At 32.8% G+C, this 27,274-nt stretch overlaps 1 protein-coding gene, 1 long non-coding RNA gene and 1 pseudogene across 2 annotated transcripts; 2 read left to right on the forward strand and 1 right to left on the reverse strand.

Annotated features, from left to right (window-relative positions):
- The first annotated feature begins 14 nt into the window (after positions 1–14).
- Positions 15–449, forward strand: LOC141487373 (riboflavin kinase pseudogene; annotated as a pseudogene).
- A 3,023-nt stretch (positions 450–3,472) lies between these two features.
- LOC141487396 (uncharacterized) lies at positions 3,473–3,911 on the forward strand. The gene is made up of 2 exons (XR_012468354.1): positions 3,473–3,816; positions 3,875–3,911. It is a non-coding gene; the product is annotated as an uncharacterized lncRNA (long non-coding RNA).
- A 4,908-nt stretch (positions 3,912–8,819) lies between these two features.
- Positions 8,820–26,282, reverse strand: mRpL45 (mitochondrial ribosomal protein L45). The gene is made up of 4 exons (XM_023158997.2): positions 26,019–26,282; positions 25,647–25,964; positions 15,198–15,548; positions 8,820–9,171 (listed from the first exon to the last, which is right to left on the reverse strand). The coding sequence occupies exons 1-4, from the start codon at positions 26,061–26,063 to the stop codon at positions 8,863–8,865; spliced, it is 1,023 nt and encodes a 340-aa protein (XP_023014765.2). The 5' UTR covers positions 26,064–26,282; the 3' UTR covers positions 8,820–8,862.
- Between the last annotated feature and the right edge of the window lie 992 nt (positions 26,283–27,274).

Here is a 27,274-nt window from a genome sequence, read left to right on the forward strand (position 1 = left end):
TCTACAAAAGGACCATGGGTTTGCCGCAATTTGTCAAGGGAGAAGTGGTCAAAGGAACCGGAAAAGGTTCGAAAAATTTGAAAATCCCGACTGCTAATTTTCCTGAAAATGTAGTGAAGAATTTACCGACAGACATAGAAACTGGCTCATATTTTGGGTTTGCCTCAGTAGACAAGGGTGATGTTCGCAAAATGGTAGCCAGTATCATTCGGTCTTCTCCAAATAAAAACGCCGTCCAAGCCATGAAAACGCACATTTTGCATAATTACGACGATTTTTGTGGAAAAGAATTGCGCGTTATTATACTAGGATATCTTCGACCCAAACAGGATTTTGAGTCGTTAAATGAGTTGATTGCAGCTATTCAGCAAGACATCAAACAGGCTAGTGAGAAACTGGAAGAGTCAGATTTTCGTACATACAAGACTCATTCATTTTTTAAGGAATAAAATTATAAATAAATTGATGGATGTAGTCGTTTCTACGTGGTGGGAGATCATAAAGAAAAATGAGAAATAAAACTTTCTATGTTTTTTACCACTTTTATTTGTAGTTAACGTTACTGCAGTTTCTTCCCATAAGGACATTTTCAAACTAATACAATAAACTTGTATATCAGTTTATTGTATTAGTTTATTTTTATTAGTTTATTGTATTAGTTTGAAAATGTCCTTATAAGATGGTAGTACAATACGTTAGTTACAAATAAAAGTGGTAAAAAACATAGAAAGGTTTATTTTTCATTTTACATAATAAAATTATATTATATAGTATACAATATTGATGAAGAGTATATTGAAAAGAAAAAACTAGTATTAGAAATATTCATTCACTTTATTTTCATTATAATAGATTACTAATTAACATTTGCAGTTTTTCTTTTTATTGAATCACATAAATAGCAGATTGAATGACTCTAGGAATCTTTACTCAGCGTATTTGTAGAAAAGTAACACTCAGTACAACACATTAAAATAGTTCATACTCATTGAATATAGTATATTATTCAACAACGAGCGTATAATGATGGCTATTATTCACGAGGTGAAGTTTACCTCCAGAGAATAATAGTTATTATATGTAAGTAGAATACTATACTATTTTTTAAGGACAAAACACAAGCACTACAGGAAAATCCTTAAAGCGCTCTAAGAACGGTGCCTGTGCTAAAGTAGTGATTCACATTGGATTTGAATCGCTGGAGACTGAATCCATTTGGAAAAACGTTCTTAGGAAGTTTATTTATATTTCACATAAACGCAGTTCTCCAAATGAATGAGTTCTCAAACAGTGAATTTCGAGGTGTACTAAGCAGCCACAGCATTATACTATACTATTGAATAATGTACCTTTTATAAGTTTGTTTGCTCGACCTAAATATTATACATTAATCATGGCAGTGATTAATGAGTCATTAATCACTGCTGTCAGATGCTCCCTTGATTTAGTTATAATATTATAATTGTTTTACTACAAACAATCCGTTTTCAAAATTGTATCATGTAAACCAGGGGTTCCCGAACTTTTTTAGACACTGTACCCCTTTTTTGCCCCAAAAAAAATTTGAGTACCCCCTCTCAGTAGTGAAAAATAAAACCATATTAAAATCTTCAAGGTTTTCTATTTAGTATAGATTTAACCTCTGTAACTCAATTTATATTTATACATATTTATATAATTATATTTATACGCATTGCATTAAAACAAACAAGACAAAATAAAAATATCAAAAAGCTCTCAATTCCCAAACAAAAATTTGTGAGAAGGGTGCGCTTGTTTCTGTTTGCACAGATGTTCAATATTGGGTTCTAGCTTGGTTAAATACAATCTTAAGTCATCTTCAACATTTTATTTATTTCTGTATTTATTTTTGAGATAAGTTAACTTGAGAACTCTTTCTCACGTGGTGCAAAACCCAACAAGAAATTTAAATACCAGTGTGAGACAGTTCTTTGTGATCCCTCCCAACACCGATCCAAAAATCTAACAATGTAGTACCAGAATATTTCTTTTTCAACGTGGAATCACACGAGATTTTAATAAGCTGCTCCTTTTCATTAGTCGTTATTGTTTAAACACGATTAAGTAACCACGAACTGAATAGGCAATACTGACTACTGCAAAAACACTGCTTTGGCGGTGTTCACTAGGTAGGAAGTAATTTCCTTTTGACGTTCCATTCCTCCACCTTTTCGTCCTCACGTGTCGATGCGCACCTGCTCTTTTCTTAATTTTTCACACTTTTGTATCCCGTATCCCGCTCACATTATAATAAAAAATAATTGTTCTTTTGGTTTTCGTCTTCATTTTAATAATTTATTTTATTTTGATTTAGTCATCATTAAAATGGAAAACAAAAATTTGAGTAAAAACGAAAGGGATATAATAAAACATATGCTGGAGGTTTATCAAAGTTTCACTTTGTTAAGGGACACGTCCACTTTGTGTATACCTTGGATTTTAGAGTTTCTTCCTCTATTAAAATGTATTGGTTTGTTGGCCAGCCGCGTACCCCAGTTTGGGAACCACTGGTGTAAATCACCACATATGTTCAATTCAGGTATGCTCCTACATGTGTAAAAAAAATTAAAAAGGGAATTATCCTAGACCATATTCGAACTCTGGACCCGAGGTTGGAAGGCAAGGAGCATCTACACTAAGCTATCAGCAACTTTCAAGATGCGTGTCATATTTGTTTCTTAACATAACATGTTTTTTGAAATAGTTTACACATCGAAACAAATTTGACTCAAACCTGTCAGTATTAATGTGTGCACGTAGATTTCTCATTGTTTTGATATTTTGTGTTAAATTGTGTTAACTAAAAATGGATATAGAACCCAACCAAAAATTAGAGAAGCTGCTAAAGTTGCCTCACTAAATTTATTGCCGTAAAAAAAGAAAGTATATAATATGGCCTATGAATCTTTTTTGAACGGGCAAAAGGGAAAAAAACCACTTCATTTTCTGAATCGACTTTGTTAGTATACTTTACTGAATTATCCGCAAAATATCAATCTTCAACATTATGGACCTATTATTTAATGCTTAGAAATACAATCACCATACACCAAGGTATACATTGTATACATTTAGAAAACTATAAAAAATTACGAGCAATTCTTGAATGAAAATCAGGTTTTCTGCCTAAGACTGCGAAAACATTTTCTAGCGAAGATATCAATAACTTTTCAACTAAAGCATATGATGATATAAGTACCTAGCAACAAAGGTAAGATATTAAGTAAATCTTTCACATAGTTATTTCATAACATTCTGTAATTTAAACTTGCTTTAATAATGGGAATAATGGGTGCACGCAGCAGTAATGGTATGAAATGAAAATAAACCATTTACTAGATCTTGGATCAGCTTTTTTTGTTAATGTGCCAAATACCAAAACCAGAATTTGACAAAAACTTACTGTTACGGATGACTTTTACAAAATATGCAAGACATACAATGATCTCCATCTGAGATGGTTGGTTATGACTCCATCGAGTTGCCAGAACTCATCAAACGTCATAAGTTTGCACAAATACTTCAGTCGAAATGTCCTTATTTTCAAATTAAAAAAACGAGATATGTTGAAACTTCATTATACATTTAATAGGAATAGTACAGAACAGACAGATTTTAAACAGTACGAAAACAGCCCATATTTATTTTGAATTATATTCGGAAAGACAATAGCCAGATAGAACATAATTCGGAATTTTGGACAAACACTTGGCCGAGTACAGTGCGTTTCAAAAACCAAGAATGAAGTATGGAAGCGGAATAGAACAAAATACTAGAAATAACTTATTAGCCGAGGTAAAATAATTGTTCTTTCCATATTCGAAGAAGTATAATTATTTTTGGTACTTTATAGATAAATGTATAGAAATATGTAATAAGATACATATTTCTATACAAAAATTACATCCAGATGATCCTGAGAGAATGATGGAATTTTGTAACTGGTTCTCGAATAGGGTAGACCCTACAAACTTCTTGAAAAATACTATTTGGACCGACGAAAGTACTTTTTCGAACTGTTGTGTTTTTTTTAATACTTGTGGTTTTAGAAAGGAATATCATAACAAATTATACATCAATGAAATCAGAATGAGAAACACTATTTTTCTGTATAAAAAATAATATGGCGCTCATAATAGAAAAAATAGTTGATGATGATTTCCAGAAGACGAAACGTCGAATATTAAATCTGAACATGAAAACGTATAGCTGTAAAAAAGTATCAGTGGAAATGTGTTTTTGGTTTCGAGCTATGTTGTCAAACAATGCTAGAAAAAAATAAAAACGAAAATTCCGACTTTAAGTTTTTTCGGATATTTCCGGAAATACTCAGAAGTTTCATTTTGTTAAGCACAAAAAAACGTAACTTTGCCCCAATTTAAGCTTCGACGTTTGTCCTGTGGTTTAGGAGATCCCATTGGTGGGGGTTGAATTACAATTACCCTGTATATAAGTCTTCGACCAAGTTTTATATTTACCAAAATGGTAAATGTACAACTCAGAGAATTGAAACAAATTTAGAAAAATTGGAAATGATATCGCTGCTTTCCTCAAATTACCGAATTGAAAACAATATTATGGGCACAATGTCCACAGATCTTCTGCAACAATACTAGTTGACGCAGGCGGGGATATTACTGCTCTCAAAAGACACGGTGAATGGAAGTCCACCGCTGTAGCAGAAAGCTACATAGACGAATCCGTCAAAAATAAAAATAATACGACCAACAAAATAGAAAAAGTAAACCTAACGAATCAATATACATACCAAAACATTAGTTTTGATATTTGTGATGCAGTGTTTGGAACCTTTGGTGTAGTAATGAATATTACTGGAGTTTTTTTTTCCAACACCAAACCGTTATTTTAACACATTGACACGTGTTTTGACCACCAAATGATCATCTTCAAGAAGAAGATCAAACTGGTTTGATCTTCTTGGACAACAAAGTATATTTCTCTCTCTCTTTGTCTCCCGCGCGATTTGGGTGACAAGGCTTCGTTTTGGCGCCTTTCACTACCGTGTGCCAGATCTTTCAAAGAAATGGTTTCTCTTCCTTTCTGTTGAAATTCTCTTGGTGTTTGTGTATTTCTATGGCTTCTAAATACATTCTTGTTGAATAATGATTCAACTTTGCTAGCCTCTCGATATTTTCAAAAAGGATCTTGTCTTCTCTGTCGGACAATGCATGTTCAGCGACTGCAGACTTCTCGGTCTGTCCCAATCGGCAACTTCACTTGTGCTCCACTAGGCAGGTACCTTTTCGTCTGACCAATATAAACTTAGGTAGTAGTTAATGTAGTAGAGTATAAATTTGTTGTGAATTATGAGTAACATCATTCTCGTTTGAAGAAGTGAAACTGTAAAACTGTTTTAGCAAACCTTTCACAAAAATTGTATTGATTAATGTTGATTTTCATCAAGTATGTTTCGGTTCTAACCAATTTCATTTAATGATTTGCTTACTATTTTCTGATGATGATCAGCATAGGAAACAACCACTTTTTTGAAAACAAATTTGAAAAAATGAATATATGTTGCAAAATATGAAATTATAAATTAATAATTGAATTTTCATTTGTTTACTTCACAAAAATTGATATTTTATTTGGTGTAAGCAAATCACAATGTATTTTTTCAATTATAAATAATTCTTTAGTGATTAAAAAAGTGTCATACTTTGGAAGGATTTCTAAAAAAAAATTATGGGCTGCAAAAGTCCTTATTGATTCTCACTGTTTGAAAACAGTGCACTAGTTAATTCTACCCAAGATAATAAATATACAATTTTCACAATGATGAAGCTACCATGTGTTTCACTACATGGTAGCTTCATCAGTTACTGGTCATCGTACCAGTCTTCTATCGTCTAGCGCAGGGGTCTCCAAACTACGACCCGCGGGCCAAGTCAGGCCCGCCAGTGTCATCAATCCGGCCCGCGACAGCCAATGATTTACTGTCATCAATCTGGCCCGCGACAGCCAATGATTACCTAATTGTTGTTACTATTGCTGTGATAAGTTGAAGAAGAAAACACAGAATGATAATTACTCGGTTTTATTTACTTGCAAGGTGAAACTTAACGACAGAAATGATGACAAAGAAAACTTAACTTAAGTATCTAAGTTTAAGCATATTAATAACTAACAAATAATTGAAATGAATCACAGTAAAACAAAATTTATGTACTTGTACCAATTATCAAAGGAGATTTAAGATGCTCATCGGTTAACTGAGATCTGTAAACATTCTTTGTGTACTTAATCTTGGAAAACGTTTTTTCACACAAGTAAGTAGTACCAAAAACAGAAAACAACCCACGAGCAAATTTATGCAAATTATCAAATTGTTCCAGTGGAAGACTCTTATAAAATTCCAACGAAGATAAATTTTGATATTTGTTCTTAAGCATATCACTGCACCGTAAATCAATAATTTCCATTTAGACTTCCGGAGCCTGGGTTTCAATGTCAGAATCAAAAGGATTTTGAAAAAGCTTAATTTCATTCGCAATGACATCAAAATCTGAAAAACGAGTATCAAAATTTATCTTCAAAGCACTCAAAGTTTCGATTGCAAAATTGACGGGAAATTCAGTTTCGGTAGTGTGGCTGAATATTTCACATGTTTCAAAATGTGTGAAACATTTTTTACGTGATTGCGATTGAAATAGTATTATTTTCTGCCTGAAGGAATTGATATTGGTGTATAAATCAGGGAGAAGCTGATTTTCTCCTTGCAATCTCAAATTCAGTTTGTTCATATGATTTGTCAAATCGACATAGAAAGCTAACTTCCACATCCATTCACTATTTTCCAAATAGGCAAAAGGGCGCTGCTTCTCATTTAAAAAAATTTCGATCTCTGCTCGAAGTTCAAAAAAGCGCTTAAGGACTTTTCCGCAACTAAACCAGCGTACGGCAGTATGATATGGTAAATCATTTTCTCCAATCTGTTGAATAAACTCGCGGAATTGTCGGTGATTCAGCCCAGTGGATATGATGAAGTTAACAACTGATATGACTAGTTTTAGAACTTCAGACATATCCAAACATTTTCCGCACAAGGACTGTTGATGAATGATACAATGTAAGACTAATGGTTTTGAACCACCATCATTTTCTACAGGCTTTGACACAAGTGCAACCACTCCTTTATTTTTACCATACATATTTTTGCCTTCATCAGTTGTTATAGATTTCAAATTTCTCCATCGAAGGTTCTTTTTATTAATGGCATTTTCAAGTCCCTTAAAAATATCTGCCCCAGTTGTCGTGCCGTGAATACTATCAATATCAAGAAGTTCTTCATACACTTCATAGCTTTATCTACTCCGCGAATAAAAATCAACACCTGAGCAGTATCTGACACATCCGTTGACTCATCCAATGCTAGATAAAACCACTCATGATGTCCATTTTTGTCAGACAGTTGAGACTATATATTTTCTGCGATATCTTGCACCCTTCGAGCCATGGTGTTTGCTGACAAACTGACACTTTTAAATAAATTTACCTTTTCGAGGCATATTTCTTCGGCTACTGTAATCAAGCATTCTTTTATCATTTCTCCATCGGTGAATGGTTTGCCACGTTTTCGGATTTCAAGAGCCACACGAAAGCTGGCGCGAGTTGCAGACTCTTGTTCAGTATTCGCTTTGGTAAACAAAGATTTCTGCGATTTGAATCCGCATTTCAAAGCTTCAAATTTTTCCTTCCGCAAACTTCCTGTATACTTGGAGTAACTTTGAAGATGTTTCAATTCATAGTGTCGTTTAATATTATAGTCTTTGAGAACAGCTATGGTTTCATTACAAATTAAACATAGCGCCTTATTACTGGACTCAATCACAAAATACTGGAAGTTCCATTTTTCTTGGAACGTTCTGCATTCACTGTCGATTTTTCTCTTCTTTTCCATACTAACAAATCACACATAAAAACAATAAGTCAAATCAAAATACTTTTATTGACGGGTGTTACTTTATTTCACAATAGACAGTTTCGCTTCCTTTGCCTTTCCTACGCATACTAACTCGCAGTTGCGCCGTTAGTCTTTTTATATGCAATTATTACTGCCATCTCGAGGTGATCGGAATACACTAGCTAGAACCAGAACTTTCTGGAACCAACGCGGTAATTCCAAATATTTAATTACGCCTATTGCCACCTAGCGGCTAGCTGAAAAAGATAGTACATAGTACCACTTCTCGCTACTAGATGTCGTTAAGTGTCACAATACACAATAATAATTGAAATGCAAAAAAAGCGTAAGTTTGCTTAAATCACGCACTTTGCGACTATCCTAGTCTAGAAATATATTTAAGGGCAGAAATTGGCCCTTGGAACAAACTGAAAACATCATTATGGCCCGAAGGCTTCAAAGTTTGGAGACCCCTGGTCTAGCGCAATGCGTTTGAATAAAATGTATTGTGAAAATTCTATGACTACTAACATAAATAGTGTTATTAATCTTCATCAAGTAATGGGTCAGAGTGTTCATAACTGGTAAATTGTGTTTCTCAATTATGTACGAGTAATTAAAATCTACTCCAAGACAACTTACTTGGAGACAATTGCGACTGTAGCATATCCTGATGTAAGCGATATTTCTTGGATCCCAGAAAAAAGTACAGAGGTGTACTAAATTATATTGATAAGTTCAGATAGCAATTTGGTTTCTCATTCATATTTTATTAGGGAAGAACCTCAGTAACCCATAAAATGGGAAGAGTGAGAAAAATAGCAATAATAAAAATTATTCCTTTTGGTAAGACGACCTGAAAAAAAAAACTGAATCCAACTCTTAATACTTTACTTCTTACACTCAATACAATAGTTTCAAGCTCTAATTTCTTTAGTAACATCCTTTCCCTGTACAGTCACATCTTTTGTAATGGAGTCAGCTATTTTTTCAGTACCATCAACTTTTTTCTCGGGTTCTTCCACTGCATTTTCCGCTTGTTTTTTAAACGTAATGGCAGATGGTTCTCTGGGTGGCAACCAATCGGGAATAATCTTACCATGTACTCTCCACGTCCCATATTGATTGGATAAATGTTTCTCAAAAACAACATATTCCAGCACATCCTTTGCAATTATTTCGCTGCCATGGATTAATCTTCCAAATCGATCATAAATTGCAAGGGTCTAGAAGTTCAAACAAAAAATAAATCAATGAATTATATATTTATGTTCAGAAGATTGATAGACATAGATAGATATTCTTTATTCATTCAAGTAAACAATACATACTACCTAAGTGTAGTGTCAAGACCTCCATATTATCATTATACAAAAAAAATACATAAATATTTAAATGAAACTTTGAAAATACCAGAAACATATTTTTATTATTACTTCATTACTAAATCCTCTACAAAAGATTTACATGAAAATTATGAAATAATTAGTGACAAAAAATATTTTTGAATGTTCAAGAATAAGATTTGAGTATGTCATTCATCCATCAGATGATAATTTATTTTACTTCTCAGTCAAAAAAATATCCATTATATCAGGGCTAGTACTGGAGGGCCACCAAGATTTAGCCAATGATTTGGTAGAAAATTTTTTGCCAAAAAAATTATCCTATCAAATTTGTCTATTTCTAGTCACGTGTGTCGAAATAACCAATGAAACCATCATTACACTGATAACTACCCATGGATAGTTTTCACGGGTAGTTATCACTTATGTCATGACATTGCTAAGCAACCAACACAATAAAGTTGTTTGACATTTCAGTAATTCAATTTATTTCGAAAATGTCACTTCCTCGCTTTGGTGTTCAAAATGATGCGGCAATTGACAAAATCACCAAAAAATACTGTCAATAGTAAAAAATACACTTGGAAAATATTTATGGAGTTTTGTGACGCCAGAAAATATGAATTGGATGGAAATCGTACTCTCGAAGAGCTTGCATTAATACTCAAGGATTGGGCGATTAATATGAGAAAAAAGGATAGCACAGAGTTTAAGGAGGCTACTGTTAAAACCGTATGGAATATAACAAGCAAATTATTACAAGAAAAGTATTACAAGGAGTATAATATCATGCTAGACCCCTTTAAAAGTGTTGCATTCAAACAAGCGCGGAATGCACGCGACGCAGCACGAAGAAATTTACAAACAGATCCCACTAAACGCAAAACAAGCTCAGTACCATTAACTTCAAATGAAATGAGTAAAATTATAAACTTTTGGGATACAAATACCCCTATAGGACTCCTACGCAAATTTTATCACATAGCAGCGGTGGAATTGGCTTGGAGAGGTGGTGAAGGTGCTGCTTGCTTAGTTGATTATTTTCATATCGAAAAGGACAACAATGGATCTCCAACTAATAGGATAGAATATAATCCAATTTTCAGTAAAACCTGCCAAGGGGGTGCAAAGAACTGCGCCTCTAGCAAATGGTTAGTTCAAAATAGTGATAACAATGCTTGTCCTGTCAGATTATTTATTAAATTATTATCAAAACGAGGCACAAATATGAAGACAAATAGACTATTTTTAAGGCCAAATCGTCACTGGAAGACAGGAAGCGATAACTGGTATGACAATATGCCTCTGGGTAGAAATATAATCAACGGATGGACGAAATCTTCTGCTGAAGCAATTGGCTTGGATACGAAACAGAGGAAAATAACCAATCACTCTAATAGAGCAACTGCAGTCAGTCAACTAGCTAAGAGTGGAGTTCAAGAACAGCAATTGTTGAAAATTACTGGGCACAATAATGGAAATTCCATAAAACCTTATTTGAATATTGATTAGTTATTGATTAGTTATCAATGTCCTTGGGATATTATAGCTGATAATAACATTATACTGAGGTGGGTTTAATGGCACTACAGGAGTAAAGGTAATCGTACTGCCGACACTTTAGCCAAGGAAGCGGCTGGACTATGAATTTTAGTTTCATTAAATGCAATTGTGGCAGAAGTTGTGGGATATTTTGAGGAAAGTGTGCAATTTTAACATTGGGACTAAGTATTGGTTAATAAATTGATGGATATAGCCGTTACTATGTGGTAGAAAATCATCATGAAAAATGAGAATTGAAACTTCCTATATTTTTATACCACTTGTATTTGTAACTAACGTTACTGCCATTTTGTCTTACAAGGACATTTTCAAACGAATATGATTTTTCGATATCATCTCGTTTTCTGTTGAAGCGACATTTTATAAAAACATATGCATTATTGTGTAATAGAAAATTCCCATTTGGTTCATTGTATGAACCATCAACAGCATTAGTCACTAATTATCTGGTGGAATTATTGGTCCGTATTCTTTTGATGAGCACGTCACATGAAGGAAATACGTCAGATTAGCTCTCTCTAAATAATATTTCGCAATAGCAACAATTAGGTTTCACATGATGATTCATATAGAACAAGACTCAGAAATTGGCTGCAACAAGATGGTGTGTCACCACATTTAGAAACATAAATACTAGAATATCACACTGATCATTTTTATCGATAATGAATAGGTATTTGGAGCATTGGAACGGCTACCCAGATCACCTGACATAACAAAAAACGATTTTTTTATATGGGGGATATATTGAATGTATTGTCTACCAAACTCATCTCATACATATGAAAGCAATAATCCCTACAGATGACGGATTGTTTCAGAAAATGGTTGACATTTTGAACATCTTTCGATTTTTTCAGTAATACCTATCAATGAAAATGTTTTGACGTTAATGATCTTTAGCTTAGATTGAACTCACTTATAAATCCCATTATCACATATCAATACTGTTTGAAAAGACAATTTCAACAATTCTCAGAATCGAATTAATTGCAACCAAATTTTCAAAAAAATTGAGGGTTAACCCATGTGATCCTACCTTCTATAATAAAGCCTAATTTTCTGCGATTGAAGTGTAGATGTCGCTATCTGTAAATAATATTTCGCAATAGCAACAATTAGGTTTCACATAATACAAAACATTGTAAGACATTCTTATGTTGCACTGCACTTATGAACTTTACCAGATACAGATACGATACAAAACTTGATCACGACATCGGTAAGTTATTTTCTTGATAAATTAGGAACATCTCACAAATTTTAGTATCATATTAATTGTGTGATATTTATTATGTTATGGGATTTATTTCAAGTTCATTTTATTATTTTCAGATCATGTGAATAAAAGCTTGTTTTCAAATTTTTTTTTAAATAATTCATTTTAGCTTATGATTGGTTAGTTGTTACATTAGGTGTCTTCGGTTTTAAAAATCAGAAGCAGAGTGAGCACATGCAGATTTGATAACACGTGTTCATAGAGTCGAGGGAGCAAAATATATTTAAAGAACGCTCGATTCTATCTGAATGACAATTTGACATTTGTAGTATATTTTGTCATCACAAAACCTCTAACATATGGTTGATGATTTTTTTTACAACAGAACTGTATTTTATAATTTTCCTTTCAAAATATAAACTTTTTGCAAATTTTCTTTTAAAAATGCAAACATTTTCATTACTATTTAACAATGCAGAAGCTATTATTATATCAATAAGAATGTGTCATAAACTATTTTCTGAAGACAGTGATGTGCTGACGAACAAAAAAAAATCACGAAAAGTAAATAATTTTTCAAAAAATACTTGAAACGCAGCCATTTTTTTAGAATATGTGGTAACTGACAACTAAAAAAATCTGTATCATCCTAACGTTGATCTCAGAGATAGCTGATCACATTTTTTCCTTGCTGTCGTAAATACCGAACACAGATTAGATGTGACTAGGATAACAGGTCTACATTATCTAACGCTTGCCAAGCTACATATCACTTCAGCAGTAATTACATTCTTTTAAATGTAACAGTGCATAAACTACAAACATATAATCAATAGGGAATGTTCCTCCTGACGAAAATCAAGTAGTTTTCATAAAAGAGCTCTAAAACAATGCATTTTAAACTTATTTCAACCTTTTTTTTTTTTTAATAATTATTTAAATACGTAAAAAAGAGAAATGAAATAATGCATTCAACATTTAAAGGGATTCGTTTCTATTTCACCATTTGGCAACATCGGTTATAGCTAATAAAGGACAATGCATCTGTTACCTGTATGAGACAAACAAAGATGACATATTTCAGAGGCGTACTGTTCTGTTTACTCATGTTCCGAGTTCCGAGACATTCTGTGACATATGACATTTTGTGCACCTAACCTATCTTCCTCAATATAAATAAATAACAAAACAACTGTTGTTTATGTGGCTTATGGAGGTGGTATTGAACTATAATTTATATTTTGCCTTAATTGTTGATTTATAAAGATAATTTTCCTTTTATAAAGTAGAATATCTAGGTACATATAAATTATTTCAACTTGATGTAGGCGCTGTTGCCAATATGTGAATTAGAAACAAATCCCTTTGAAAATTAAAACCCAACATTTGAAACATCAATTTGAATACTTTTCGAAGTGAATTTGAAAAACTCATGAATTAAACACAACTTTATTTTGTTCAAACTTGCATTTGCTGTAATAACCCAAATTGACGAACATTCCCCATTAATTAGCGCCCTGGAGCGCCAATTAATTTTTATTGTTGTTTTTATTTAATTTTTATCGTTGTTTTTTCAATAAACATAAATTTAATAACATCTCATTTATTTCTAGTTCAATAATAAAATTCATTTCTCTTGTTACAAGCATTTATAGTTTTATGAAACATTGTATACGGTAACAAGGAAAATGTCACTCGAGGTAGAAATATAGAAATAGAAATATATTTATTTGAAATAGATATCCTAATATACATAAATATTACACAAATATATAAAAAAAAGTCAATACAGTTTATTGTATGATTATCACTATAAAGGGTTTTACAAAAACCGCAACACGTGTTTCTTTATACAATAGCTTCCTCAAGCCTAAACTGTCTTTATAGTGAAAATTATACAATAAACTGAATTGATTAGTTTTTTAATATGGATTTTCATCAAGTGTCGGCCAGTTCTATTCAATTACAAATATATCAGTCACTATTATACAAAATACACTTATATAATAAAATATAGTGTGTAAAACAAAGCAGTAGTAAATGATAATATTGTAATCTATCTTTTACTGTCATCCAATTCAGAATATTAATCATTGATAATATAGGCGTATATTTATGATATTTTAATAACAAGTGCATTCCTCTGTTTTGTAATTTTTGTAGAGTAGAGATAGAATTACCATCTAGTAATGATATTAGAGTAGCACAGTAATCAAAGTGTGGTAGGATTATTGTTTTATAAACAGTCAAATTAGATTGGAATGTTAGTTGTCTACTTATTCTAGTAAAGAAAAACATTTTTTTAGAAATTTTATCACACATATACTGGAAGTGTTTTTTAAAGTTCAAAGTGTTATAAACGATGAAGCCCAGGTATTTGAATTCTTCCACAAATTCAATAGTTTCACCGTAGATCTCAATATTAATGGAGTTGATATCAATCAGTTATATTTATATTGTGTTGTCAATATCATAGTTTTCGTTTTAGTGGTATTAGGTTTGACTTTGTTTATGTTCAAAAACTTCGCCATGTTTTCAAGAGTCAAATTAATTTTGCGTACAGCATTATGAATATCAGAGTCGCTTGCTGCAATGAGAGTATCATCTGCAAAGAGGTTTGTAAAAAGAAATAATATAACAATGGACCTCGTAGATCGAATTGAAATACAACAAAATGAAATACAATAAGTTCAACCTTGACCTGAAAGTTGATACATTGCTAGAATCTTTTATCAAGTCATCCAATTTGTTGAATATGTCAGATTAAGGTACAGGGGAATTTTCTGATATTGTGCGGTTTGATGACAAACAGTTATCAATAATATAAGGTCTGCAGCACGCAATCATAAAAAGAAGGTGACCTTTCACACATTTTTATTCATTACTGAGTTCCCAGAATAATACATTTTTTGGCTTTTGGGTGGCCCTATCTCCAAAAGTAGACCAGAATGCTAAGTTTTCACTTCAGATTCATGATCAGCTATCAGAAATATTGAGGTTTGAAAATTTTTCTTCAAAAAGTAGTGTGATCAGTTAAAAAGAATGTTCATCTAAATGTTAATATTATTTAATGTATGTATATATCTCACAGATGGATGAAATGGTGATAATTCTATTGACTTACCTGCTGTGTGTGGAATCTAACAGTGAGTTGTGCGAATATATTCTCTTTTGTTATGACATCAGTGCATCTGGCTTGTACGATTCGAGGAAGCTCAATCTCCTTGATATACTTCCAGCGAATCGTTTTATTACGAACATTATGTAAGACTTCAGGATAAGCTCTTTCTGTAACAACATCTATTATACCCTCCTCGTCTCTGTCCGCTAGCATTTCATGCATTTTTATGTAGATTTTCAAAGCTTCTTTGCAGAAATCAGGGGTGTCAAAGTCCTCTTCATACTGACGTACTTTACGGATAGCCATCATTGTTTTTGACTTTTTTGTCAGGAATTCTAAGCTCTGCATGGCACCCTAAAACAATCAAAAGAGAATATGAGGTTCAACATGAAACTGTTGCCTTAATAACTATTTGTAAAAGTTGAATGTTAATTGGGTTAATCAATAACATACCAATTATTTACTTGTGATGCACTGTTTGGAACCTTTGATGTACTAATAAATATTACTTGAGTTATATCCTAACACCAAACGGTTATTTTCAACACCTCGACATATGTTTCAATCACCAAGTGACCATCTCCAAGAGGAAGATTAAAACTGTTTTATTTTCCTTTTGAAGATAATCACTTGATGATTGAAACACGTGTCAAGATGTTGAAAATAACTGTTTGGTGTTGGGATTAAATTCCAGTAATATTCGTACCAATTATTGTTAATATGGCAAAATTAATTTCCTTAGAAGTCATCTTGTCGAACCTAGATGTCAAGACCAAATTGAATGCATCTAGTATTTATAATTCAAAAATTATATTGGTTAGCGAAACACATGTCACAGACGATACTGAATGATAGAAATGAATATACGAAATTACAGCATAGGGCATTTTAATTTTAGCATAAGAAGTACTGAAAGAGAGATCACTTATATTTGAAATAACATTAGACTAAAACAGAATAATCGTTATTCTTTCCTTCATAATGAAAACCTGTTACAAGGTGTCAAATAAAAAAAGTATATAAAATACAAACATATTTATTATATAGTAAAAACGATTTCAAAAGTACCTACATAATATGAATTGAAATGGTAAGATGAGTCGATAGTAGTAGGATAAGAAAATCAGTGACAAAATATTTTGAAAAAAATCAGGGAAAACAAATGCAATCCAGTTAAAATGTTCCATGTAAGTGAAATTTCACTCTTTCAGTTACTTACTATATTATATAGAAATCCTGTGAATGGTGTCTGATTCAATTCCATAACGAATGTTTGGAATACAAACAGAATTAAAAAAAATAATTGTTTTTTGTATAATTCAATGTTCATATAAAAGTAGTTATTCCAAAAGTATTTTTCTTTTGTATATTTCAATGTTTATATGAAAGTAGATGCTTCAAGAGGGCTCTTCCAGTTTTTGTCTGAAAGTTACTTCATTGCATGATCTACACATCTTTGTAGAGAGTTAAATTTTTTGAAATTAATTGCTTTCTTTCTTTGGAAGATTCCCATATTTTTATATAAAGATGGAGAAGTTGAAGCCAAAACCTTTCATTCCCAAAAATTAAGTTTCTTCAAAAATATACCCCTTTCGAATTAAACAAGATTCCTATGGCTGGGATGTAATCAAATAAGCGAATGAATGTCATTACATATTGTCATCAAAGACATGAGTAGATTTAACTAATTCGTTACATAAGTCGTATACATTTTGAAAGACAATAAAAAATAGCATTTCTTATCTTTTCAATAGCCAACAATGCATAGAAACCCTGGTGTTTTTACCGATTAGCTTTTATACGTGTTGTACAAAAAATATTAGTAATAATAGAACTTTGCAGTTGCTTCTAAATAATATTCTAGGTCTTGCCAAAATTACGAATCTCATTATAGTTTCAGAGTGCGATAATTACCATGACAAAAATATTAACAATATTATTTTCAAAAAACTCAGGGCGTTCAAACGATTCAACAGAAACTGCTCGATTACATTTCATACTGACAGAAAACAAAAAGGGAGCAAATTTGAACTACTAGAAAAACTTTAAAAAAAATATCGAATTCACATCAAAAAACCAACAAAGAATTGCTCTTAGAACGATAGAAATAACTGATTTCAGTGTCATAGAACCAGTTGCATATTCTATGAATACATCCGACAATTATTTTTTAGACCAAGCTCTCTATGCCTGGAAAATACCAAAGACCATGATCTAACGAATGAAACTGTAATCATTACAATTCATAGTTTACGTTCTGCTGTAGCTCGAAATGAAAATATCTCTTTTGTCCACCGAAATATTCGAAGTATTAATAATAAGATAGTTCTACTAAATGATACATTTACGGAAGATAACATATGTGATTTTCTGATTATTACGGAGCACTGACAAAAGGCTGAACAATTAGAAAGTATTCAGTTGAGCAGTTTTGATCTTTGTGCCTCTTACTCTAGAGATACCAAGATCCATGGGGGAGTTTCCATCTATAAACATGATAATTTTGTGGGAATCATTCATAAGCTAAATATGACTAGTTTTTGTAAAGAAGGTGTTATAGAAGTATGTGGCATCAAACTACTAAATAAAAATATGATTTGTATAGCAATTTACAGACTACCTGATGGTGACTACAGTGAATTTCTGCTTTTATTCAGCGGAATTCTCTCAGAAATTGATGATGAGACTACATCGATAATTGTTGGCGGAGACTTCAATATCAATTTTCTATTACATAGCACCAATCTTACTCTTCTAGAGGACCTGCTATCTTCTTATGACATTGAAATCGGTTTGAGAATGCCAACAAGGGTTACGGCAAACTCAATGACATTTATTGATAACTTTTTTATCAAAACAAGCCACCCCTATAATGTGGATATAGTAGATCTTCATCTTTCAGATCATTACTCACAATTTTTGAAAATTACTTCTGATATGCAACATGAAGTCAGTAATGGTAAGAAAAATAGTTTTTCATATCGTCGTGACCTATGGAATGAAAATATTGGTAGATTTCGTAACTTTTTATCACAAGAAGACTGGGCAGATGTATGTGCTCAGAGTTGCCCCAACTTAGCATATGATGCTTTTGGTAAAACTCTAACATATTATTTTGAAATATCGTTCCAAAATTACCATAGGGCGACCAAAAAAATTACTTCGCACAAAATAATGATGACTCGTGAAATAAGGGAGCTAAAAAATAAAGTTTTGTTGTTTAATACATTAGCTAGACATGATAATAAATATAAGGAAGAATGTAAGAAGTGCAATAAAGAATACAGAGAGAAACTGCAATCGCCGAATAGACAATATTATGATGAGTTGATATTAAACTCATGCAACAAATCTAAAACAACTTGGACCATAATTAAGGAATTACAAAAAAAGAAAACTATGGAACATCGTGAAATAGTTATAACAGTCAATGATGTTCAATATTCAGATGAAATGATAGCTGAAAAATTTAATCTACATTTTACTAGGAATATATCTGAAAGCTTCTCCGTTGACACAAAGTTTCTCAAGAGCGATGTTACCTTAAATAACTCAAGCTTTTTTATGTTTCCAATTACTGAATGGGAACTCACACAAATGATTAATTGATTGAAAAACTCCACTGGGATTGATGGAATCTCCAATACAATAATGAAAATTTGCTCTAATGAACTATGTGGTGTCCTGACCTTTTTAAATAATCTCTCAACCTCAAAAGGGATCTTTCCTACAAATCTTAAACTTGCTAGTGTATCTCCTATTTAAAAAAAAGGTGATCCTAACAATATGGATAACTGTAGAGCAATTAGTATTCTTTCAAGTATCTCTAAACTTTATGAAATTAACATAAAAGAACAATTGGAATCCTATTTCATAGCAAATAACTTGTTATCGCCCTCACAACATGGTTTCACTAAGAAAAAAAGTACTGATACGGCACTGTGTGAATTTCAAAATCGAATAGTAATTGCTCTAGACAAAAAGAAATGTGTTTTTGGATTATTTAGACTTTTCGCGGGCTTTCGATTGTGTGAACCATAATCTTTTGCTGAACAAACTTTCTAAGAGGAATCCCCCTATCCTTACTAAACTCATATAAGAAAAGACAAGTAGTCAAAGTTGGAAAAAGTCTAAGTACTGAAAGAAATATTGAGGATGGGGTACCACAGGGATCCATTCTAGGACCCTTCTTGTATTTAGCTTTTGCCAATGACTTGTTAGTGTACGTAAATAAGAACTCGGCCATTCACTGTACGTGTTATGCTGATAATACTAATATATTAATTATTGAAAACGATATGGGTGTCGCGTCGCTTTGAGAATAATTCCATCGACTTCGGAAGACTTCCATCGAGATATATAAGCATTACCAATACTTAGGGGAGGGGGTCTAGTTCGGAAATTACAGGCGAATTGAGGTTATAAGGCGATACACATTTGAGTATTAGTCTGAAGTTCGGTTAGAGTTTTTCTGTTGTATTGACAGTGTAGTAATGAAATAAAGTTGATTTCAATTGTACAGTGTGGCAATTATTGTCGAACCAACGGAGAAAACGTAACATTTGGTTATAAGGATCTGTATTGGGACCTTTATTGTTCAATATATTTGTAAATGATATAATCCGTCTGATGGAAAGAAACCACAATATAAAAATAGTGTGTTATGCAGACGATACCAATTTACTAATTTTTGAAAAAAACAGACATGCTACTGAGTAAAACTTAGAAGATTTATGAAGATATCATTCGTTGGTCTGAAAAGAATTGTCTGTTACTGAATCATAACAAAACAGTCACAGTATTTTTTGGGCACTCCAAACAAAGATCACCTGTGTTATTCAAAAACACAGAAAAACAAATAAATTGTATTGATGAGGTAAAACTTTTGGGAGTAATTTTCGACAAACATATGTAATGGGCAAGTCATATAGAACTATTGTCTGATAAACTGAGAAGTAGTTGCTACAGCATAAAGTATATGAAAGACCACTGCAGCAAAAATGTCTTGCTTACGCTGTACTTTGTACATTTTCACTCCCACATGAAGTATGGTATACTGAATTGGGGAAATAGTGCAGGTATGAATCGGATCTTCATTCTTCAAAAATATGCAATTCAAATTATGGAAAGTATTGATATGAGAACCAGTTGTCAATACTTTATAACTCTTGGTGTATTAACAGTTTATATATACTGGAAGTTTGCACTTATATCTATAAGAATAAAAATAAGTGTGCAATAGATAGCAATCATTGCTATAACACCCGTCATAGAAATCTCTTGCAGCCTGATTTTCATCGCACATCTCTGTATCAAAGAAATTTTTATTGTATTGGTTGTGCGCTCTATAATAAATATTTTATTTTTATCCTTAAAAGATCATTCACATAATGTCCCTTATAAACAAAAGTATTGAATAGAATTGGCAACTTGATGATCATATAAAATCATCCCCCAATGTTCACATTTCAAAATAAAGACTGAAAAAGATCCTACTTAGTAAGTGTTATTCCATAGACGATTTATTTTTATGATAATAATTTTTTATTTTTAAACTATATAATTGATTTTTTTATATATACATGTATATGTAAATTTGTATTGTTGAAATGTCCTTGCTCAATGTAATGATGTAACTGAAATATTGACGTTTTTAATCATTTATGTAACCTTTGTGCATTCAAATGATAAAATAAAGGAATATTATTATTATTATTATTATTATACCGAAATGAAGATGGTGAATTACTACTAAATATCCAGGAAAAACAGACAGACTGGTTGGTGAATATTCAATACAAACAAGAAAGAGACAGAGGAACATCGTAAACTATTGATAAACATTCAGGAGAATCAAGATGGGAAGATTGTAAATTGTTGATGAATATTCAAGAAAAACAAATAAAAATATCCTCAAGAGGGTAAAGGGGAAGGAACAAGAATTTATTCAGGAAAAAATTGAACAAGTTGTTGAGAACAAAACAAAGCTGAGGAGGTTGAAAGAAAATTTGAAAAGGAGCTTCAAGGAAGGAGTCGGAAGAAAATTTTAAGATGTTTTCCGGGAACTTTGGAAAGAATCGCCGGGGCCGAAGAAAATCGCTGTGGAAAAATGCAAATCGGAATCAACATCTCTCCGTTCTAGCAGTAGTTTTATTAAAACTTCAACCTTAGATGGGGAATCTTCTTGGTCGATTCATTTAATTTGAAGCCCCTGCAGAAAATAATTGGTGGAAAAATGAGGATAAAGAAACAGCCTTTATACCGTCACTAGGAAGAAAACCCTCCGAAATTCTGCAAAATACTCCAGTGAATAAGCAGAAAAATTATGAAGCAGTCGTATCATCATTGGAGGTCAGATATGGTAGTAAGCACCTTCAAAAAGTCTACCAAGCTCAACTGGAGGTGAGAACTCAAGCTCCATCAGAGAGTCTGAATGAGTTTGAGGTTGAAGTCAATAGATAGGTTGGTAAGACTGGCCATCCAGAAGCACCCGATAACTTACTACTGGATTGAGTCCATATTTTTATCGAAGGGGTTTGTGACACTAAGTTTTAGCAGTCGCTGAGGATGACCTGTCATAAAAAACTAAAATCCATCATATATGCCCTAGAATTCGAAGCTAACCAAAATGATTCGCGCCAACAACAAAAAGTTCTAGTAAGGGCCACCAACAAAAAGGAAAATGAAGGAACAGATCGATTCATGGCAGGTAAGAGTGACTCCTTAAGAAATATTTGCGAATGGAATTGCATCAAGAGCAAGAAAGATGCTTAAATGCTATAACTGCGGCAAAGAGGGATATTTAAGGCAGGACTATCGATCACGTACAGGATCCGAAGAGGGATATTTAAGGCAGGACTATCGATCACGTACTGGCGCTCGGGATCACCCGAAAGGGATCGTGGGGGTTCTGAAAAACGAAATTCAGCCAGTGTTAGGGGAGGGGGTACATTGGCTGCTGCATCCCCCGGTGTTCGATTTCCACAATAGGACGCAAAAGTAACAGTTTTAGTGATCGGTTTCTGAATCATCACCATTATTTTTTCACCATCGATACTGGAGCAATAAGGTCAGTAATGAGAACCAATATTTCCAAAACAAGAAGTTTGAAGAAGTTATCAGTAGCACCCGTTCTGGAAACAGTCACTGGAGGCAAACTGATGGTTTATGGAGAAGCTGAAGTGAGGATTAGGCTTGGACTAGAGAACATGTTCTCCTACGGATTGGTGGTATATATAAGAAACAAACTGTTGAAAGTTGGAAATGAGGAAATTCTGCTCGATGTGACCTCTCAGTCGTATGACAATGCCAAGGTGGTAATACTGCAAAACCCCAGAATATCACTCCTTGTCTTATATGTATATACAGGGTGTCAATTTGAAAACTTCCCACCCTTGACATATTCCATCCAGTAAAAAACGAAAAAACAGGTCAATTTCATAGTCAAGGGGCCCATTCAAGGAAAATTTGTAGCCCCCGTGGTTCAATCCCCAAGGAGGGGTAGATGTTACCCTTAGAAACTTAAATGGGAAGGGGTGTCAAGTGGCACATCATTTTAATTGGTGTTCAATTCTGCTTCCAATGATACCCTGACGTTTCATTTTTTGATGAGCAGTCTCCAAAAAATAGTGTTCTAAACTTATACATGTAATTAGAATTTGCCTGTTCTGAGATACATTATTACATGAACTCCTTTTAATAAAAATGGTTAGAAGAGAAGGTGGCACCGTTCCAACCCTTGAATGATAGGAATAAATGTATTACATGTGGGATTTTTTATTTGTTGGTTATTGTCCTTTTACAAGATAAAATTTAATTTACGAGAAAGACATTTCAAACATGCAATCTAGTTACGCTTATCTTATAAACTGTTTGAAATGTTGTCCATTTTGCTCAAAACAGTAATAAAGTATTTTTTGAACTCCCCTCTAACATTACGGAAAACTTTACTAGGAATTGACTGTCATGCTGTTGTAATTCGTCTTTTAAGTTCTTCAATATCAGAAGGTTGTGTTTTATAAACAACGGATCTAAGAAATAAATCTAAGGGTGTTAAATCCGGTGATCTTGGAGGGCATTCAACTGATTTCCTTCTGCCAATCCATCTATCTGGAAATCTCTCGTTTAACCACTGACGGACGGGAAGAAAATAATGAGGTGGAGCACCGTCCCGCTGGAAATGTAACAGATCCTCCTGCAAAAGTTCATTACCTTCTGCATCCATTTGAGATTTTACCTCGCGAGTTATAAGAGGATTGATAGTCGCTTCATGCATTTCCAGGTACAGATTGTCAGTCAAGTTTTCTTCCAGAAATAATGGACAGATAATGACGTTTCCAAGAATACCAGCCCAATATAATAACCAGGAATCAATATAACCAGGAAGATTAACTAGAATTCACAAAAAATATTTTCCAAACTCTTCTGCAGCTAACTGTCACAAATAGTGATATAGACAATATCTACCTGATCCCACAAGATAAAAATCAGGAGAAATCGAAAGCTATAGTAGTAAGATTTGTTTCCTACCTAACGAAAAAACAAGTACTGGAAAAGTGTTATCTTCTCAAGAATACATCAATAGTAATAGCTGAAAACCTAGGACTGGAAGATAGACGAGAGAAGAGAAGGAGAATAATCAAAAAGTACATAAAAAGGGCGGGAACCTATTCATGAACAGTGTAGGCTACACCTTCACTAGGAGTTGTTAGTTGAAGAAAACAAGAGAAAACAAATATTGTCAGAGGAAAAAGAAAAGCAGAACTCCAAGAGAACGAAAGGAACAAGAAGAATCAAGGACCACCCCACAAACGAGAGCACGAACAAACCCCACGAAGCAATAAGATTGATGAGTCCTAATAACCAGAAAACAAAGCCGTAAATTGACTTACAGATTAATATACCCCCAGATCAAAAAACAGAACAGAGATAATTGCGAGTTTCTTCAGAAAAAACAATGTGGAAGTGGCATTCAAACCACATGCCAGGTTATCTGATTTCCTTTCTAATGCCAAAGATGAAGTGGACAAGTTGGAGAAATCTGGAATTTATAAGCTTAAGTGTCCGGAGTGTAATAGTGTTTATGTGGGACAATGTGGTCGAAATTTCCAAAAACGGTATGCTGAACATGAAAGGTCCTTCAGACTAGGTAAAAATGATTTGACTTAAAAATGATACGGAAATTTTGGACTATGCAAGGAAGGGTTGCAAACTCAATTATTTGAAATCCTTGGAAATTCACAAGCATAAACATTACGGGTGTTATATGTTAAATGATCAAATTGATGTAGTTTACTCACCGCTTTTCAAATTAACATAGTGTCACTAGTAAACAAAATTCAGGTACTCAATCAAGCTAAGTACCTCTATCATTACCTACAGTGGTGTTATATAAGGGCTAATGTAATTAATCATTGTCAGTTTAATGTATAAGTTTGAAAATGTCCTTATAGAACGAAACTGCAGTAACGTTAGTTACAAATAAAAGTGATAAAAAAACATAGAAACTTTCAATTCTCTCTTTTTCATAATGACTCACTGGAATGTTTTTTTTAAATCCTGACTGTTGACCTAAAAATAATTCATTATTATCAAAGTATGCAACTAATTCTTGGTAAACTGCTAGTTTCAACTGTATTACTAACCTTTGGTATAGGAATAACAGAAGTTATCTTCAGTTGATCCGGAAATATTCCTTTATCCAGAGATGTATTTACAAAGTTTAATATCACATACCCAAATACCACGAATGTTTCTTTTGAAAATTTGCTATTAAGTACTTCAGACTTTTTTTATTGTCTAACAAATGAATAATCTTTCGCAGTTCTATCATGGTTAACAGTTTGAATTTGGAGAAAGAACTGTTTATAACTGAATAATTTGTGTTTTATTCAAACTTCTTTATATTACCAGTTTTTATTTATATATCATTAGTTATATTTATATTTATACTTACAAATCTCTGTCAATGGGATGAAAAATCTTCTGACAATAAAGTATATTTTGATTTGACCATTCCTAAGATTGCGGGATACTCTTAGAGATATTTTAAATACTATTAACAAAGTAATTATTGAAATTCTCAGCTATCTCATGTTCATTTTCATTAATTGTTATTGAATTTTTTTCAGGAAAGATGATTTTATTCATTTTATTATTGTTAACCGGATTTATTATTTATTTAAGACGTTTCCACATTTGTCTTGGAAAAAAAAAGTGGCAAGTAAATGCAATTTAGCAGTGATAGTGAAAAAAAGGTGTAATTTTACAAGTTATTATTACCGGAGGAGAAATCCTAAAACTGTAAAATTTTCGACTTTTAATTCAGATTCGTTATCAGTGCACAAAAATACATAAGTACAACAAAACATTGATAAGAAATAATTGCGAACCATGTTACTGCATAATTACCAGAGGTTTTTCGTGTAATAATAATAACTAAATAAAAATCACCTGTTTGGAGATTGGTGATATCTTTCCATCACCTTCGGGGGGTACATATGGCTCAAAAACGGCCCCAGTAGAGTGAATGAAAAACTGTCTTTCCACCCAGGGCCTCGGAGGCAGTATACCCTGTTCCTTCAACCTTTTGCGTAATTCCTCGTCAGACAAGTCCTCGGTTTTTTCATTAAATTTCGGTAAATCTACTTTCATCACTTTCATCCGGCGAAATAATTTCCATTTTGGATTCCAGTGCTTCGTTCGTCGATGTCTTACAGTCTGACAATTAGCACTGTTTGCTGCAGGGGCAAGTAAACCAATGGAAACTTCCTGAAAATATAGAAGTCATATAAAATAGGAATAAGTGGTTAGCTGATTAGATACCTTCAGTAGGCGCAAGCCTAGTGTATTATAAAGTCGAAGAGCCATAAATAAATCTTTTCAAATTTGAAAACAATGTTTTTTGAATTCTTATTAACCTACGACCATTAATAACTTTTTTTTAGGTTACATTTTTCTGTCATTTCTTGATTGATATATGTTCCAAAAATAACCACTACTATCCAGAATTTTTTATATCGGTTACCAGAAAAATATATTGTCATTAGTTACTTTTGAAAAGAGACGGACCATCTGTATCATTTTTTAACGAGAGGAGAAGAGAACTTGGGTCCATTGGCCCACGACAAATGGGACTTCAGCTGAAGAGTGAATTGAAATTTGATAAACAGAAACAAGTTGTCTTTCATTATTGTTAGTTTCGAAGTTTACCAAGTTTTATGTAAGGTTTACGAGTTTTTTCATGTCTTTCTTGATAAATGTCCATATAAACCTGTTTTATACCTAAATGAGGCAATTGATGATGAGCGGAACTATTTGATGTTACAGTAGTATTCAAATCATTAAAATCGAAGAAAGTTTTTTGGGTTTTACCAAAACGATACGTAAAAGTAACCGTGATGTCACGTTCAAATATTCAAAATTCATTCGCCAATTGAGATATTATAGCGATCTTCCAATATCATTATTATTGTCTGAGGTTGTAATTATATTATTGTACAGTCTAATACTACTACTATCTTTGTTTCTAGTTACTATGAGTTGGGATTTTTAGTCCAATCCTACTAAATTTAGTACTTTTCGACTTCATTCAGTAGCCTAGTATTCTGAAAAAAAATTTAGCATTCTCAACAAATATGCCAATATGAGTCATTCTGTCATCGTCATTCACTGTGATTTAGCAACTGGATTTTGTGCTCTGCGCTCAGCTCCTCAGCTTTGTGTTTTGTGTTCTGTATTTTTCTAGGAGCCTGTCAAAGTCAATGACAGGACTGACAGGTGACAAGACTGGGCAGTTACCCAGTCCCAGTGACTGCGTGACTGGATCACAGACCATATACCCGGTCTGTGGACTGGATTGACAAGATTGACATTTATTTCAATCTGAAAAAACGAATATTCATGTTTTGTTGAGTGGAGTTACTGGATTGTATAGAATGATCCTAAAATCGTTCATTAAATCTACTTGTATGAAAAAAAATGAAAACAACATCAATATATCAACATTAATGATCCAGATAACTACCTTCCTCTGGAGGAACTGTACTGTGGTGCTAAAGCAAAGGTTTTTATTAATGAAA

This window comes from Leptinotarsa decemlineata, unplaced genomic scaffold (genome assembly GCF_025532065.1).
Source record: "Leptinotarsa decemlineata unplaced genomic scaffold, Ldec_3_MD MMD2_tig00078422_RagTag_RagTag, whole genome shotgun sequence".
Lineage (NCBI taxonomy): Eukaryota > Metazoa > Arthropoda > Insecta > Coleoptera > Chrysomelidae > Leptinotarsa > Leptinotarsa decemlineata.